General features: G+C 43.8%; 1 protein-coding gene across 3 annotated transcripts in view; it reads left to right on the top strand.

The window, feature by feature from the left end:
* The window catches only part of Cad87A (cadherin-87A), a 727,611-nt gene that overhangs the window by 608,125 nt on the left and 104,483 nt on the right, over positions 1–15,003 (top strand). For all 3 annotated transcript variants that reach the window (XM_065228518.1, XM_065228520.1, XM_065228519.1), the window contains 2 exons: positions 6,509–6,962; positions 7,037–7,141. In XM_065228518.1, the coding sequence (XP_065084590.1) occupies positions 6,509–6,962; positions 7,037–7,141 (559 nt within the window). The remainder of the gene's footprint in view (positions 1–6,508; positions 6,963–7,036; positions 7,142–15,003) is intronic.

The following is a 15,003-nucleotide window of genomic DNA, read 5'->3' as shown; positions in this document are numbered from 1 at the left end:
AGCCAGGAACATCCCACTAAATGGTCAAACGCTGGGTGAAATTGATGTCAACGTTGAGATGATTTCTAACGCTGCAACGCAGCTCAAATCGTCCTTCAACCCTGGACCCGATGGAGTTCCGTCCGTGTTTTTGAAGAAACATATTGCTTGCTTGTTAACTCCACTTCACCGTCTATTCCGTATGTCTCTCTCCAGTGGTATATTTCCATCCTCCTGGAAATGTGCACACATGTTTCCTGTCCACAAAAAGGGAAGCAAACGAGACGTGGATAACTATCGTGGAATTACATCGCTGAGTGCTGTTTCGAAACTATTCGAGCTTGTTATTATGGAACCGTTGCTCTCTCACAGCAAGCAGTATCTGAGTGCTGATCAACACGGGTTTACTGGCGGTCGCTCTACAACCACCAATCTGCTATGCCTCACATCCTACATTACCGATAGTATGACTGAACGGGTACAGACGGACGTTATATATACCGATCTATCCGCGGCATTCGATAAGTTGAATCATGACATTGCGATTGCTAAACTCGACAGGCTTGGGGTGAGCTGTAATCTCTTGAGTTGGTTCCGTTCGTATCTTACTGGTCGCCAACTTATGGTTGCTATAGGAGATTGCAAATCAGCTAGCTTCTTTGCCACATCAGGTATACCGCAGGGAAGCCATCTGGGACCGTTGATTTTTCTACTCTACTTCAACGACGTGAACCTGGTTATCGAAGGACCTCGATTAGCATATGCAGACGACCTCAAAATATTTTTACGAATTTGCTCGATCGCTGACTGCCACAATCTTCAACATCAGCTTAATGTCTTTGCCAGTTGGTGTACTTTAAATCGAATGGTAGTGAACCCAGCAAAGTGCTCTGCCATAACGTTCTCACGAAAAAAGCAACCGATTGTATTCAGCTATGACCTGCTTGGAACGACACTCGAACGCGTGAATCAGGTGAAAGACCTGGGTGTGGTGTTGGATTCACAGCTAACATTCAGGCAACACATTTCTTATGTCATCAATAAGTCGTCTAGGACTTTAGGATTCATCTTCAGGATAGCTAAGAATTTCACCGATGTCTACTGCTTAAAATCTCTTTACTGCTCCCTCGTACGATCGACGCTTGAGTATTGTTCTGCGGTTTGGAATCCGAATTACAACAATGGTGCCGAGAGAATCGAATCTGTTCAACGTCGCTTTCTTCGTTTTGCGCTTCGTAGACTGCCCTGGAGAGATCCGCTTCGGCTGCCCAGCTACGAGAGTCGCTGCCAACTGATAAACCTTGAACCTCTCCGGATTAGAAGGGACACCAACAGAGCTTTGATTATCGCCGACACTCTACAGGGACGAATAGATTGTGAGGCTATCCTAAGGCAAATTGACCTAAACGTGCAACACCGACCACTCCGTAACAACCTCATGCTGAGACTGCCACTGCGTCGCACGAACTACGGGGCATATGGTGCGATTTGCGGACTACAGCGTGTGTTCAACAGAGTCGCATCTGTATTCGACTTTCACCTCACACGTGATGCGCTTCGTCGGAGATTCTCATCTGTTTTCGCCGGCCGCAGTGACTGACAGAGAAAATTAGTGTATTTCCATTTATGTTTTTTTACATTCTGACCATGTTGCTTTGTTTTTTTTTCTGTGATTATTTGACATGTAATTTTACTATTATTATTATTATGATTAGTATTATTAACATCATTTGGGCTACAGCCAGCCTGTTGATGTATGGCAACAATAAACATATCGTCGGGCCATTTTCGACAGAGATGGCGCTGTTTCGCTGGAAGGAAGTTATAAAAATCCCCATATAGAAATTGATCCCCATATAGAAGTGGGAATAATTCGATTTCGGTGAATATTGAGGTCAAAAAAGTGAATAACAGGGCTGGTAGCGATCACTGATGTCAGAAATAGTGATTTTAGTGACCATGTTGAATAAATTAGTGACCAAATAGTGACTTATAGTTGTAAAAGTAGTGACTAAAAAGTGACCTAAGAGAAATAATGCATCAAATAAATGTTTTAGACTTATTCAATTATTATCTCATAAACCTTTGAAACGAAATGATTCAATAGAAAGTTTATAACCAAACCCACAGTATTAGTCATGGTGTCTACTAACTTCAAAAATCTGGAAAACCGGGAATCTTCAGGAAAATTTTTGTTTCCTTAAAATACGTGGAAGTCTCAGTTCCACGTATTCAGTTTCATAAAACTTCCCTTAAATTATCCACACTAATTTAAAACTTCTTCAATAGTCTAGACTTTCCTGGTGCCTAAACGATTACTGAATTTCTTTAAAGTTCTCTAGGCTGCCCTGAATTTATCAGTATTTTTTAAGAACCAGCAACTTAACTGAAATTTATTAATTTACCTTGCAGTTTCGAAATTGTTCTTTAAGTATTAAAACCATTATTAACACTCGTTGTTCCCTGAACTTATCTATGCTTACCTGAAGTTCTCTAAATTTGTTTAATAATCCAGCAAATTTTCTGATGTTTATTCATAATTCTCTGACGCTTCTGACATTTAATCATATAATTCTTGGAATACCCTATAATTCAATATAAGTCGCTGCAAATTTGCTTAAGTTAATGGGATTATTCTGAAGCTACTTGATCGTCTTTGAAATACTCGGAAATTCGCTGAATATCATTAAACTATATAAAAATATCCAAATTTAGTTCTCTGGAAATAATTGGAAATATCGCTGCTTGCTAAAAGTTCTCGCTTTTTTTAATTAATGGAACTTCGTTGATGTTCTTTAATAAAATTAGCTAAATTTTCGCTTTTTTAAGTTCTTCCAATCTCCATGATATAACACCCTTTAAATACTTTAACGTTTTCCGGTTGTTTATATCATTTTTATCACGTTCCAGAAGTTCTCTCGGAGCTTTGCTGAAGTTTCCGGAAATTCCCTGAGTCTCCGCAACTTCTTTAACGTTTCTACAATTTCCTTGAAATTATTTTAACTGCCCTTTTATTCTCTGATCTGTCCTGATGTTCTCGAAGCTTCCCTAAAGCTCTCAATTCTATTAAAAATCTCTGTTCTGCTGCTCGGAAATAAACGGCTTTCCCGTAAACAAATTTAAATATCCTTGAAATTATCTGGACGTCTGTAAAGTTCCTTAAAGTATTTCTGAAGTTTTCAAAAATTCACTGAAGGTCTCTGTACTTCCCTGAAATTCTGAGAACTTTTTCGATTATTTTTTTCAGCACATCATGAAACTATCCTAAATTTTTCTTAATTTCCGATTATGGATCTTTTAAAAATTTCCAGGAATTCTCTCGGAGTTTTGCTAAAAGTTTTCGGAAATTCACTGAGTTTCTCGAAACTTCCTTAAAATGTCTAATATTTCCTTGAAAATATTTGAACTGCCTTTTGATCCTCTGACCTGTTTTGATGTTCTCGAAGCTTCCATAAAGCTCTTAGTTCTATTGAAGATCTCGGTTCTGCTCGGAAATAAATAGAATTCCGGTAAACACCTTTAAATTTTCTTGAAATTCTCCGGACTTCTGTGAAGTTTCTGAAATATTTCTGAAGTTTTCATGAATGCTCTGAAGGTCTCTGTACTTTCCTGAAATTCTCGGAACATCTTAAGGGTTCTCGATTTCTTTTTCAGCACATCATGGAGCTATCTTGAATTTATCTAAATTTACGATTATAGATTTTTAATCTATCTAGCTTTTCTGAGGTGCTTAGAACTTCTTAAAAATTTGCACAATACCCCTAAACTTTTTTAAAATTTTTCAATTTCGCTTGACACCTGTGAAGATCACTGAAATTCTAGAAACTTCATAAAAATTTCTGAAAAGTCTCGGATGCAAAAAGAACCGCTTTGAGGTTCTTACAGCTTACAGTATATTTTCAACTTCCCTTATGTTCCTGCAGTTTGTTTATAGAGCTTCACTGAAATTCTCAGCATTTCCTTTCATTCCTCAAAACTTCTCCAAATTTCCTACAATTGTTGTAAAGTTAATGGGACTGCTTTGAAGATCTCTTATCTTTCATATACTTAATTACGAACTTGAAATAAATCATTGATTTTTTACTTAATTCTGGCACTTTGAATATATTCTCAATATCTTGAACTTATGCATGGAATACGAAACTTGAATATTTTTAGATCTGGGGCTTACTTACTTGGAAACCTCAGGTAATTTTATCCAAAAAAAATGAGTCGACACCTATATAAAGAGAAAGACAATTAAACGTCACAACGCAAAGAATAATCAATATTGAAATAAATTCACGCTAAAAAAATGCAAATAGTTACTTATTACAATAAAAAGTGACTTTAGTGACTTGGCTTTAAAAAAGATACTTTTTAGTGACTGACTTGAAAAAAAAAGACCAAGTCACTAAAAAGTGACTCGCTACCAGCTCTGGAATGACAACCTAAAGAAATTAGTCAGGGACTTTGTTGTTCAGTTTTTCCTCGGAAATTATTGCTTACCAAGCTACAAATAAATAAAAATGATTTTTACCCATACTGTTTTACCTGCTTTACTACCAATCCTCAATGAGCCAAAAAAATCATATATGAGAGAGAAAATTTGCTCGCACTAGTTCAATTTCTCAACATACCATGTATTTTGATTACACTCTATTTGTGATTTCCCTCTCACAGACTACAAAATAGAGAACCTGACTCTGCAAAACATGTCTGGTACCTCTATACATGCATTTTGATTAACATCCGAAGTCCCTACTTTTTTACATATTCTGCTTTCTGCATATTTCTTCTTTACATAATCATACTTTCTGCTCCGCCCCATTCATAGAAATCGGTGGGAAATCCTGTGAGTGATGAGCTATTTTGTGTTCCTTTTTTACGGAGGGACTTCGAAAGTTAATCTAAATGCATATATAGAGGTACCAGACTTAGTTTGCACTGCACTGTCCTCTGTGAACAATTAATGGAAAACAGATTATGTGTAGTTTCCGATAGATGTCACTTTCTACAACTGCAGTGATATCTGATGGAAAATGAATGCAAAAGCTTGACAAAATGATTAATTTTTACTTTTCAGTATATTCGAGTTCTGCATCCTTAGGGGCTGTTCATAAACTACGAAGACAGTTCAGGGGGTGGGGGTTGGCAATCATCCACGGTCAATACATTTTTTTTGCATGGAAAATTGTCTACGCATGGGGAGGGGGGGGGGGGGTCAAGAATCCCAAAAAACTGTCTAAGTAGTTAATGAACAGACCCTTGATGACACCCAACAATACTTAACACTTGCTCTACATATGATTTTAAAGCAAAGTGGCATTGTGATGTAAGCTATACATTTTCGGAGAATCAATGAAAAAAATATCACTGTTCCAACACATAAGTCACGCTACCATACGTAAGTGCAGAAACATTTTTTTAAACATCGTTCAGATCATATTCAACAGCAATAATTTTGATAGTTTTCGCAATCATTGCGCAATCATTCACGTCAAACAAAAGTATCTGCTTTCTGAACAATTAACTAATTGGGTTTATAGGGGGCGACCCCGGCGTAGTGGTTGGCATTCATACCTCTCACGCCAAAGTTACGAGTTTAAATCTCACTCCCAAGCGTAGTAGTAGTAAGCAGGTTGTAGTGGTAAGCGTGATTGCTTCTCACTTCAAACGGCATGGGTTCAATCCCAGTCTGCGCAACCGGGATTTTCTGAGGCTTAAAATCTCTAATTACGTCTTCCTTTGGAAGGGAAGTAAAGCCGTTGATTCATGGTCGATATGTAGGGTCCAGGTGTGGGAGCTGCCTCCCTGGCGTCAGTAGCATTGGTGCTCAGTACGGAAAACAAGATCGACGGAAAACAAATCAAAAAAAAAATCTCACCCCCGGACAAGTCACGAATGACGATTAGGCCGAAGTAACTTTTTACCCTATCTCCCGCCATCTGAAACTAACGGTACGAAATGAGTGCAATGTGGGTCCAATTGGTTGGTTCATCTCTTTCTTGCCAGCTTTTCAAAAGCCAAAATCCTTGTTGGCTTCCCTTTGTGCACGAGTGATTAATCCCATACTCGATCAGGGCAACCGATACGGGCATAAATTACGTTAAATTTTAATCAAATTCTTGCCAGGATTTACGAGCCAAACCACATTCACTGCCATGTATCTAGCTATCAGCAGCTGCACCTCCTCATTCATACACGGTACCTCCTATGCACATGTACAACAGCAAGCAGCATTGTTCGCGACTAAAAAGGATTAACGATTCGATTCCATCGTCGTCGTCGTCGTCGTAGCCGTCGTTCGTGTTTGTTGTAAATCGAGGCCAGAAGGTTTCTGGAGCACCATCCCCAACTCAAGCTCATGCATACCGAGATAGTTCCTCCTGCTGCAAGCTTGTATTGATGTTGCCGAAGGCGGCAGGGCTAGAGCAAATAAAAATTTATGGGGGTGTATCTTGCGATAAATTCAGACCGAAGTCATGTTTAGCGCGAATTTAATGGAATTACAATTATTTACTATCCGTGCGTCGTTTATGTTTTCCAGGTACCGGATCCAGCAGAGCAGCTTCGACGATTTTGCCATCGACAACCAGACGGGCGTGGTGACCATCGCTCGCAAGCTGGACTACGACCGACGGAACACGTATCAGATGGAGATTGTCGCTGCGGATCTGGGCACGCCGAGCCTCTCCGGAACGACCACCCTGACGGTGAGCATAATCAATAGCAACGACAAGGCACCGTACTTCACGCCGACCACTCAACGGGCGGAAGTCTCCGAGGATGCCCCGGTGGGAACGCTGGTTCATACGCTGGTGGCGCTGGATCCGGATGTGGCGTCCAGTGAAGCGTTGGATTATGCGGCGACGGAACCCATCACGGCGGTCGACAAGAACGGTAAAGAGGTACGCGAGATGGAAGATTTTAAGGACATGTTCCGGATCGATCGAACCGGCAAGGTGTTTGTCAACAAGAAGTTGCAGCGGGACGATTTTGCGGTGAGTTTAGTGGATGAGGGCAGAATATCGTTCGAAGGTACTAAATGTGTGCAATTGCATTTTCATGGTTGCAGGTGGTGCGCATCACAGTGCTGGTAACGGACACGACCGCCCCGTCCATTCAGCAGGGCGAAGGGCTACTCATAATCACAATCATCGACGTGAACGAGGAATCACCGGTAAGTTTGCTTTTTCACATTTTCCGCACCGTCAGTTGCAGACGTCGGTATCCACTTCAAACAGTAATAATAAGACAGGCAATTTCAACCCGCTCCCCCCAACCTTCTGCCGCACGATACGGGATTCTGAGTCTTGGGAGGTGGGAGGTAAGGATACCTTTCGAAGTTGGAGCTTCAATTTTCTGCCAGGTTGGCTCATACTCTTCTCCTTCAGTTCGCTCGAGTGAGTTTACCGCTGTATGGCTTACGAGGACGACCCGAAGCCAAGGGGGGTAGGAATCGTACTAGCGCCACTGTGTGCATCCAAGGATGAAATTCAATATGAATATTAATAATTGTTTGAGCGGATTTGCCACTGGCCGTGAGTGCCACTATCCCCACCCGGTGGTATGTAGTGCATGTGTTGTGCATGTAGACATTATTCAACGGAAGGATCCGTTCCGAGTCGAGCCCGCTCCGAAGGCCTCGGGCAAGATTTTCATTATAATAATTTCCATTCGGTTGAAGCCAATGGGAATCCGCTTTCTAATGCACAACCCGAGTGGAAATGGTTTCCTATGCTTCACAACGTAACTGGATGTTGGCTTTCATTGTGGGCCATTGATTTTGTATCGGGAATACCACTAGTTCTGGTTTGTGGCGAGTGCTAGCGATTAGATTAGGGTAAATGGTTTAATTGTCGGCCTATTATGGGCATTTTAGAACCGATTAAGTACTCTCATAATTAACGGGACCCCATTGTGCCAAACAGACATTGGATCCCATCCGGATTGAGGAATGATGAGCGTGATTACCTTTAAATAGCCATCGCGCGTGAGAATCAGAATGGCAGCCGCTCGCAGTTATCATCATGACCAGCATTCGTGGCCAAGATGGTGGAACTAGTCGTAATCATTTATGCATTCCTGGGGGGGAAAGTTGTTGGTGCTTCGTAGCCAAAGGGACGCTGTCGGATGGGAGCCAGAATAGATTTAATTGAAGTGCAAATAGCCTTCCGGCGTTGCGCTACTAATACCTTTGGACGTTGTGCGTGGCGTCTTCTTGGAGAATATCGTTCTGGTCGTTATGAGGAAGCAGGCTTCCTGGGAGCTCCTTGTTATCGGTAATTTGATAAGTTTCATAGCTGATTTTGAGTTTATAAAATTCTTGTAATTTAAGTAGTGATTGATTCAATTTTACAAGATGCAAGACGGTGATAAATTCCGTATGATAAACAGAAATTTGCCATAACATCGGAATCGGTGAATTAATCAAACGTCCGGAACAAAATGATAACCCTATTCAAAGTGGAATTTCTTTGGGTATTGCAATAAAGTTTCCTCCAGAATGCCACCGTGATTATCCTAAAAATTAATACCATGAGGTTGTTTATGATTGAAGTGACAGATTTGTCATTTATTTATTTATTTATTTATTTATTTAATTTGTTTTTCTTCATCGGACTTAACGTGTCTAAATGAAGCCTGATGGGGAAAAGCCTAGAAAAGGCGTAAAAACCCCATATCTTTTCGAAATACATGAATCACAATAATACAATACAATTACAACGAATCAAGTCTATAGCATAAAAAAAAGTTATCCTCCTATGGCATAGAGTTGCCCGTGAATCAGGTAGAAGTCCTCATCCTTTCTCTGGAGTCTGCGTTGAATACGGTGACGAAAGGTTTCCGCTGCACATTTAAAGTCGAAAAACTCGTAAAACTCGTTGAAACGCCCAGACATGAACCGTATTGGTTCGTAGTTCGCAGCACGAGTTCCAAGATGCAGGAAACTCCTCGACGGAAGAACTCGTTCGGGTGTGTAGATTTCGAATTCAGCCAAGATTCCTGGATATCACCAATAAGTACTTTCGCTGCGAACACGACCTGACTAATCGTCCGCCTATGTTCTAGTGTTTCAAGACCCAGGAGTTGACAACGATCTTCGTACGGCGAAAGGTTCACAGGGTCATTCCAAGGAAGGTGACGAAAGGCATACCGAACAAATTTCCTTTGAACAGATTCAATCCTCGCTATCCAAACTGCTTGATACGGGCACCATACTACCTAGTTGAATTCCAAGATCGATCGCACTAGAGAGCTTTTAGACAGGCAGGATCGCGAAACTCGTTAGCGATCTTGAAAATGAACCCGAGTTGCCTGTTGGCTTTCGCAACGATGCCCGAGTAATTTGCAACGATGCCACGCGATTTGGTACTATTCTGGTGGTTGCGGTCGTTTCGAAATACCGTGAATAGACTGCCAAATACTTGAGATGGATTAATGCGGTCATCGAGCCAGGTTTCCGTAAACACTATGACATCGTAGTCAGAGTCAACGGCAGTCAGGAAAAAATCATCAATCTTGGTTCGCAGGCCACGAACGTTCTGGGAATACACCAACAGGCGGTCGAACGAAGTCGGTTGGAGGTCGAAACGAACATGGTGGTACTCTGGAACACAGAGACGGATCAGGAGAAGAACTGTTTTCAACAAACGCATACTTGCCTGATGTAGAAGGTTGGAAGACCCCTTCACCATACTCAACCACAGGGCCAGAACGACTACGATGACAGGAATCAGCAAGCGCGATTGGGTTGAGTGGTTCAGGGGCTTCCTTGAGGCAGCAGGCAGCGCATTCTGGTCTGGGATGTTCCGAAACATGGCGAGCAAGATCCGGTGCAGTGCTGTATGTCCCATCGGTGATGTGGGATTTGAAGCCATCGGAGTATGACGTTTCAGTCGAACCAGCCGGTTGTTGCTCTTGAGGCGGTGAGGCGCTGTAAGCAACGGACGAATCAGGGGCGGAACTGGTGATGACACGAACATACTTGCCTTGAGTTGCGGGTTGGAAGACCCCTTCTCCAAGCCCACACACAGGTCCAGGACGACTGCAGGACGATGGCTGGATTAACTCGACTGTGGCTTCCGCAGTGCTAACTTCAATGCGTCCCAGAGTGTTCAGGTGACAGGCGGGTATAGTTGATGGTTGGTAAAGCGCTAGAACCAATGGACGAATCAGGAGCGGGACTGATCATGACACGATCATACTTGCCTTGAATTGTAGGTTGGAAGACCCCTTCTCCAAGCCCACACACAGGTCCGGGACGACTGCAGGACGATGACTGGAATGACTCGACTGTGGCGGGAGAAGAAACCATGACATTTCGCAGGCAGAAAACGTTATGGTTGTGGAACATTTTCCAATTCCCTCATTTCGAAGTTCACTTGAAACGAAATCGATCAGTTTACAGCTCCAGTGAAGTGAAAATCTGACGGGGTTGCTCTTTCTCTAATCATCAACTTTTTGCTTAGCTGCGATTTTTTTTCACGAGCAGCTGCACGCGTGAATACACCAAATGGAATTTACAGTTCCAAGCGAATATGCTTCGATGTCTATACATACCTTAAGTGTACAAGTATGATCATACGAGGAACGAGTTGCAGGCGTGTAAGTAGTAATATTTACGTTTATTTTCTGTTTTTTATGTTTCAACATTTGATTTAACATTTCAATCGATTAGCCTTTGGCTCTTCATCTTTGTTCTAGTTAATTGGTTATTCTAATGTGATGATTGTGGACGAGGCTCGGTAGCTCAGTGGTTACCGTTTCTGCTTACTGAGCAGAAGGTCGGGAGTTCAATCTCAGGCCCGTCCCCCTTCCTTGCAATTTTTCACTTTGCCTTATTCTATACCCACTAGATTTTAATGAAACAAATTCTTCTTTAACACCGATCGCATCACTTACCACAGTGTGGGTTCTGATCTAAAAATAGAAATTGGATGAGTGCGCGCGCGTGTGTGTGTGTGTGTGTTTGTGTATTATAATCGCTCTACCAAAAAACGATCCCTGCGTGTGCGTGCAACCTTTCCCCACATCCAACATCCCAGTGATTTCTCGTGGAAGCGCAGAGGATTTCTCGGTTTCCTTCACAGCGAGTAACACGTCAACACATTCCTTCCCATTCCCTAGTTGACCTGCATTCGGACACGGCCGGCGCTGGTATTGCTAAATATTAGATCTCCAGTTCTTACACATTGAGGATGAATGTTAGTCCCAAACATTATCTGTTGGTTCTCTGTGTAATTGCAGCTGATCTGGTAATAACAGAGCAGCAACCGTGGGCGGTCAATCTGATCTGATCTGATCTGATATTCTAATGTGATGATTGCGTTTAGCGCTAATTTACAGGATACTCTTTGTGGGATTGTTTTGGTTTGAATTTAAAAATTTGATAACCTACCTACTTAAGCACAGGAACCTGCCTAACTACTTAAACTAGGTTTCCAAATCATGAATGATCTGGTGGTTTGATCGCAGACAGGCGACTCTGAACCTTTCCAGCGTGAAAGTCTTTCGCTCCTCGATTGTTTGAAGACCGGCCAGGTGGTGAATCTCAGGATTACGAGTTCGCGGTGGACTGTTAAGGATCATTGTGAGGATCTTGTTTTGGATCCTCTGAAGCTTTACGTGGTGACACTTAGCACAACTCTCCCAGATTGGCATACCATACTCAATAGCCGGCTGAATGATCTGCTTGTGGACAGCAAGCTTGTTTTTCAGGGACAGGGTGGATTTCCTGTTTATCAGAGAGTAGAGCGACCTGATCAAGATTTTACACTTGGTGGATGTCTTGTCCACATGGGATCGGAATAGCAATTTCCTATTGAGGGTGAGACCAAAGTAGGCTACTATACTTCACTCGACCATTCAATGGGAGTGTTATCAAGATGGACCATGACATTAGCAGGCTGTGTTTTGTATTTCAGCTGCATTGATACAAATTTTCCAGCTCTTGAAATAGTCGGACAGAACATCCTGGACCAGGTCTGATTGTAGTTTACTCGCCAGAGCACGGATCACTCGACCCTTATAGATGATGGAGGTGTCATCTGCGAGCATTGACAGATTACCACCACCTGGCAGAGGAGGAACGTCTGACGTGAAGATGTTGAATAGGATAGGTCCATGCAGGCTACCCTGAGGGATCCCTACATCAACGTTGAACTTATCAGAGGGGATATTGCTCAAGCAGACCTGGAATGATCTGCCCGACAGGTAGTTTTTGATGATCTTCACGAGGTAGATCGGAAAGTTCTATCGATGCAGCTTGTACACTAGGCCATCATGCCAGACATTGTCGAACGCCTTCTCGACGTCCAACAATGCCATGGCAGATGTATTGGAAACGGACTTATTCCGCTTGATGATGCTAGTAACCACTTGCGAGTTGGTGGATGGTAGAGTGACCTTTCCTAAACCCGATGGTTTTGGACAATCTGGGAGAGAGCGAATCTTGTTGGCAAAATCGTTATTTCTGAGTTCCACCATCTTGGCCTGAATAATTTGGGTTAGCCTATTGACATTGGTCTTCAAGTGGGGCAGCCCAGAAAGCTGAAACTGCATACGAATGGTGTTACGGAGCCTGATAAGATCTTTGGTTGTGCTGTCAAGGTTCAGAGTATGACTCACCTGTCTGGATGCTGGTACGTGTTGCTCCCTGGCACGGGATATCGCCTCTTCCATGGTTTGCAGACACCGATCGACTTCTTCGAACGACTCCGGTAGGACGTCGTAATCGATTGCTGTGTCCACACAGCGCTGATACTGACACACTGCCAGTTGACACGATGGTAATTTCGCCGGGAAACTTGAAACCTATTGGCCGAGGAAGCTACTTCGGCCACCACCGGATAGTGGTCCGGCTTGATGCTTGGCGTTCAGGTCGCCAGCGATGACGAAATTTTGCCGCCGTCGTGTTAGCTTGATGATGTCTCTTCGGAGGTCTGCGGTCGAGCCGTCCCTAATGTTGGTTTACTTGGGGCAGTAGACCGCGATGATGGTGATTGGACCAAGCGATGTGCTCACCTCAACTCCGATGGCTTCGATAATTTTCAGCTGGAAGCTTGGTAGAAGCCGGCAGCTGATTTTCCGTCTCGCAGCGATGGCCACTCCCCCTCCCCTGGAGCTGGTGCGGTCAAGCCTTATGAGCCGAAAGTCGGGAAGGAAGACGTTCAGCTCGGGCTTCAAGTGAGTCTCGGTGAAGACGGCTATATCGATGTGCCGTTCGTTGAGAAAGTCAACCAACTCGATGTTTTTGCTCTTCAAGGAGCAAGCATTCCAATTTACGATCTTGATGGCTTCACGGTCCATACTTAGTGACAAGGGACAGGGCAGCGTGTAGCTGTTCAGATCGAGTCTTGCATGTGCGCATGATGAAGATGACCTCACAAGTTCCTCCGAGGTGAACGGAGAATCGTCGACAGATTCACCGGAGACAGCACCAGCGTATGATAAACCAGGGGTGGTGGATGAACATGTAATTGGCTGGGGCGCAGCAGCAGCGAAACGATGCTGAACTGTCCGACTGTTGGGAATCATTTGGATACTCGCAGGATTGGCTTGTTGGTTGTTGAGCGGAAGCGAGGCTAGGTTCGGAACATGTTAACGGGGTTGGAGAGCTGGGTACTGGACTTGCGTGAGTACAGGAGGCGACCGAGCTGGTTGTTGATTGTGGCCTTCCGACGGATATTAATGAACTCCACTCACTTGGGACATCCGTGATTGGAGGTTTGGTGGTTTCCACCGCAGTTGACACACTTTGGCTCGATGTCATCGACTTGCTCACAGGACGCAGTTGAGTGAGTTCCAGCACACTTGCCGCAGTTTGTCTTCATATGGCAGTTTTTGGTGCCATGGCCATAGGAGAGGCAGTTCGTACACTGCGTAAGATCACGATGTTGGGGTTTGTAATGCTCCCAACTGATGATGACCTGAAACAGGTCCCGGAATTTGGATCTCAAAGCCGCAAGACTGGTTGATCTTTTCGTGAAATGCACCAGGAACAACTGATCACGGAAGCTGGTGTTGTGGTTGGGACGGCGGTTCATCGGGTACACTGCCTCAGGCTTGAGCCCAAACCGCTCCAGCTCGGATTTCAGGAAACATCCTATTTGTTTGTACCCCTCCATGATTATGGTACCGATGCTGCAAAGCTTGAAGCGAGACAGCAGCTTGTGTTTTGCCAGTTCGGGACCCAGCTTGGCAACATCCTTCACTGGCGTGAAAAGCGGGGGAATCCACTCTCTTCTTGCAATGGGAACGGCGTCACCATCGCCGTTTTCTTCCGGGAGTACTGCATACTGGGTGGCTTGCTGTACTCATTTTCCGGCGTCATCCTGTGACGCGCTTTGCTTGATTAGCACCTTCTTTGAAGGGCCCGCTGCTGACTCATTGGCACGTTTACGCACCATTTGTTTCGTGTTTGCAAGTTCAAGTAAACTTGCCAGAACGCGAGAAGGTGGCGCAACGCGACAGCACAAACGAAACAAAATGGAATCGAGAACTCGAGCGAAAATACGGACCGAACAGCTCGACAGTCGAGCAAAGAATGGTGACCTCACTTAGCGTGGATTACACACAGGTTCATATTCTTCTTAGGTGCACGGTACCGGGTGATTGAGGAATTCTGCGATCTGCAGGCGCTTTCTCCACGGATACGATGAGTGAATTTGATGTTCTTCGACGCTCTTGGTGGACATGGCACAACAGCAGCGTATCGCATGACGAACAACTGTACCCGAACAGTGGCGGAGTTGCTTCTTCACTACTTCTCTGGCTGGAGCGCTCTTGCAAGCTGCTTGTCGGGAGCATATCGTCTGTTGAGCTGCTGCGTGTTGAGCGATACAAATGGAAATGCGGCTGCGGCTTGTTTCGTTTGGTACCAACCATGTGCTGGCTCTGTTAGAAAAGACACCTTGTGGATACGTCTATTAACGTCTCTTTAAACTGTTCCCCTACAAGAGGAGAATTTAGTTCATTCGAGACGGGTTTTAAACTGCAGCTGTTTCATCAATGTGTGTCCCCCGTTTAGGTCGGTCGTCC

This window comes from Ochlerotatus camptorhynchus, unplaced genomic scaffold, assembly GCF_037179485.1.
Source record: "Ochlerotatus camptorhynchus isolate MF236.1 unplaced genomic scaffold, CSIRO-AGI_Acam_v1.1 ptg000292l, whole genome shotgun sequence".
Classification (NCBI taxonomy): Eukaryota; Metazoa; Arthropoda; class Insecta; order Diptera; family Culicidae; genus Ochlerotatus; species Ochlerotatus camptorhynchus.
Note: the sequence above shows the minus strand (reverse complement) of the source record. Positions and strands in the feature narration are given on the sequence as shown.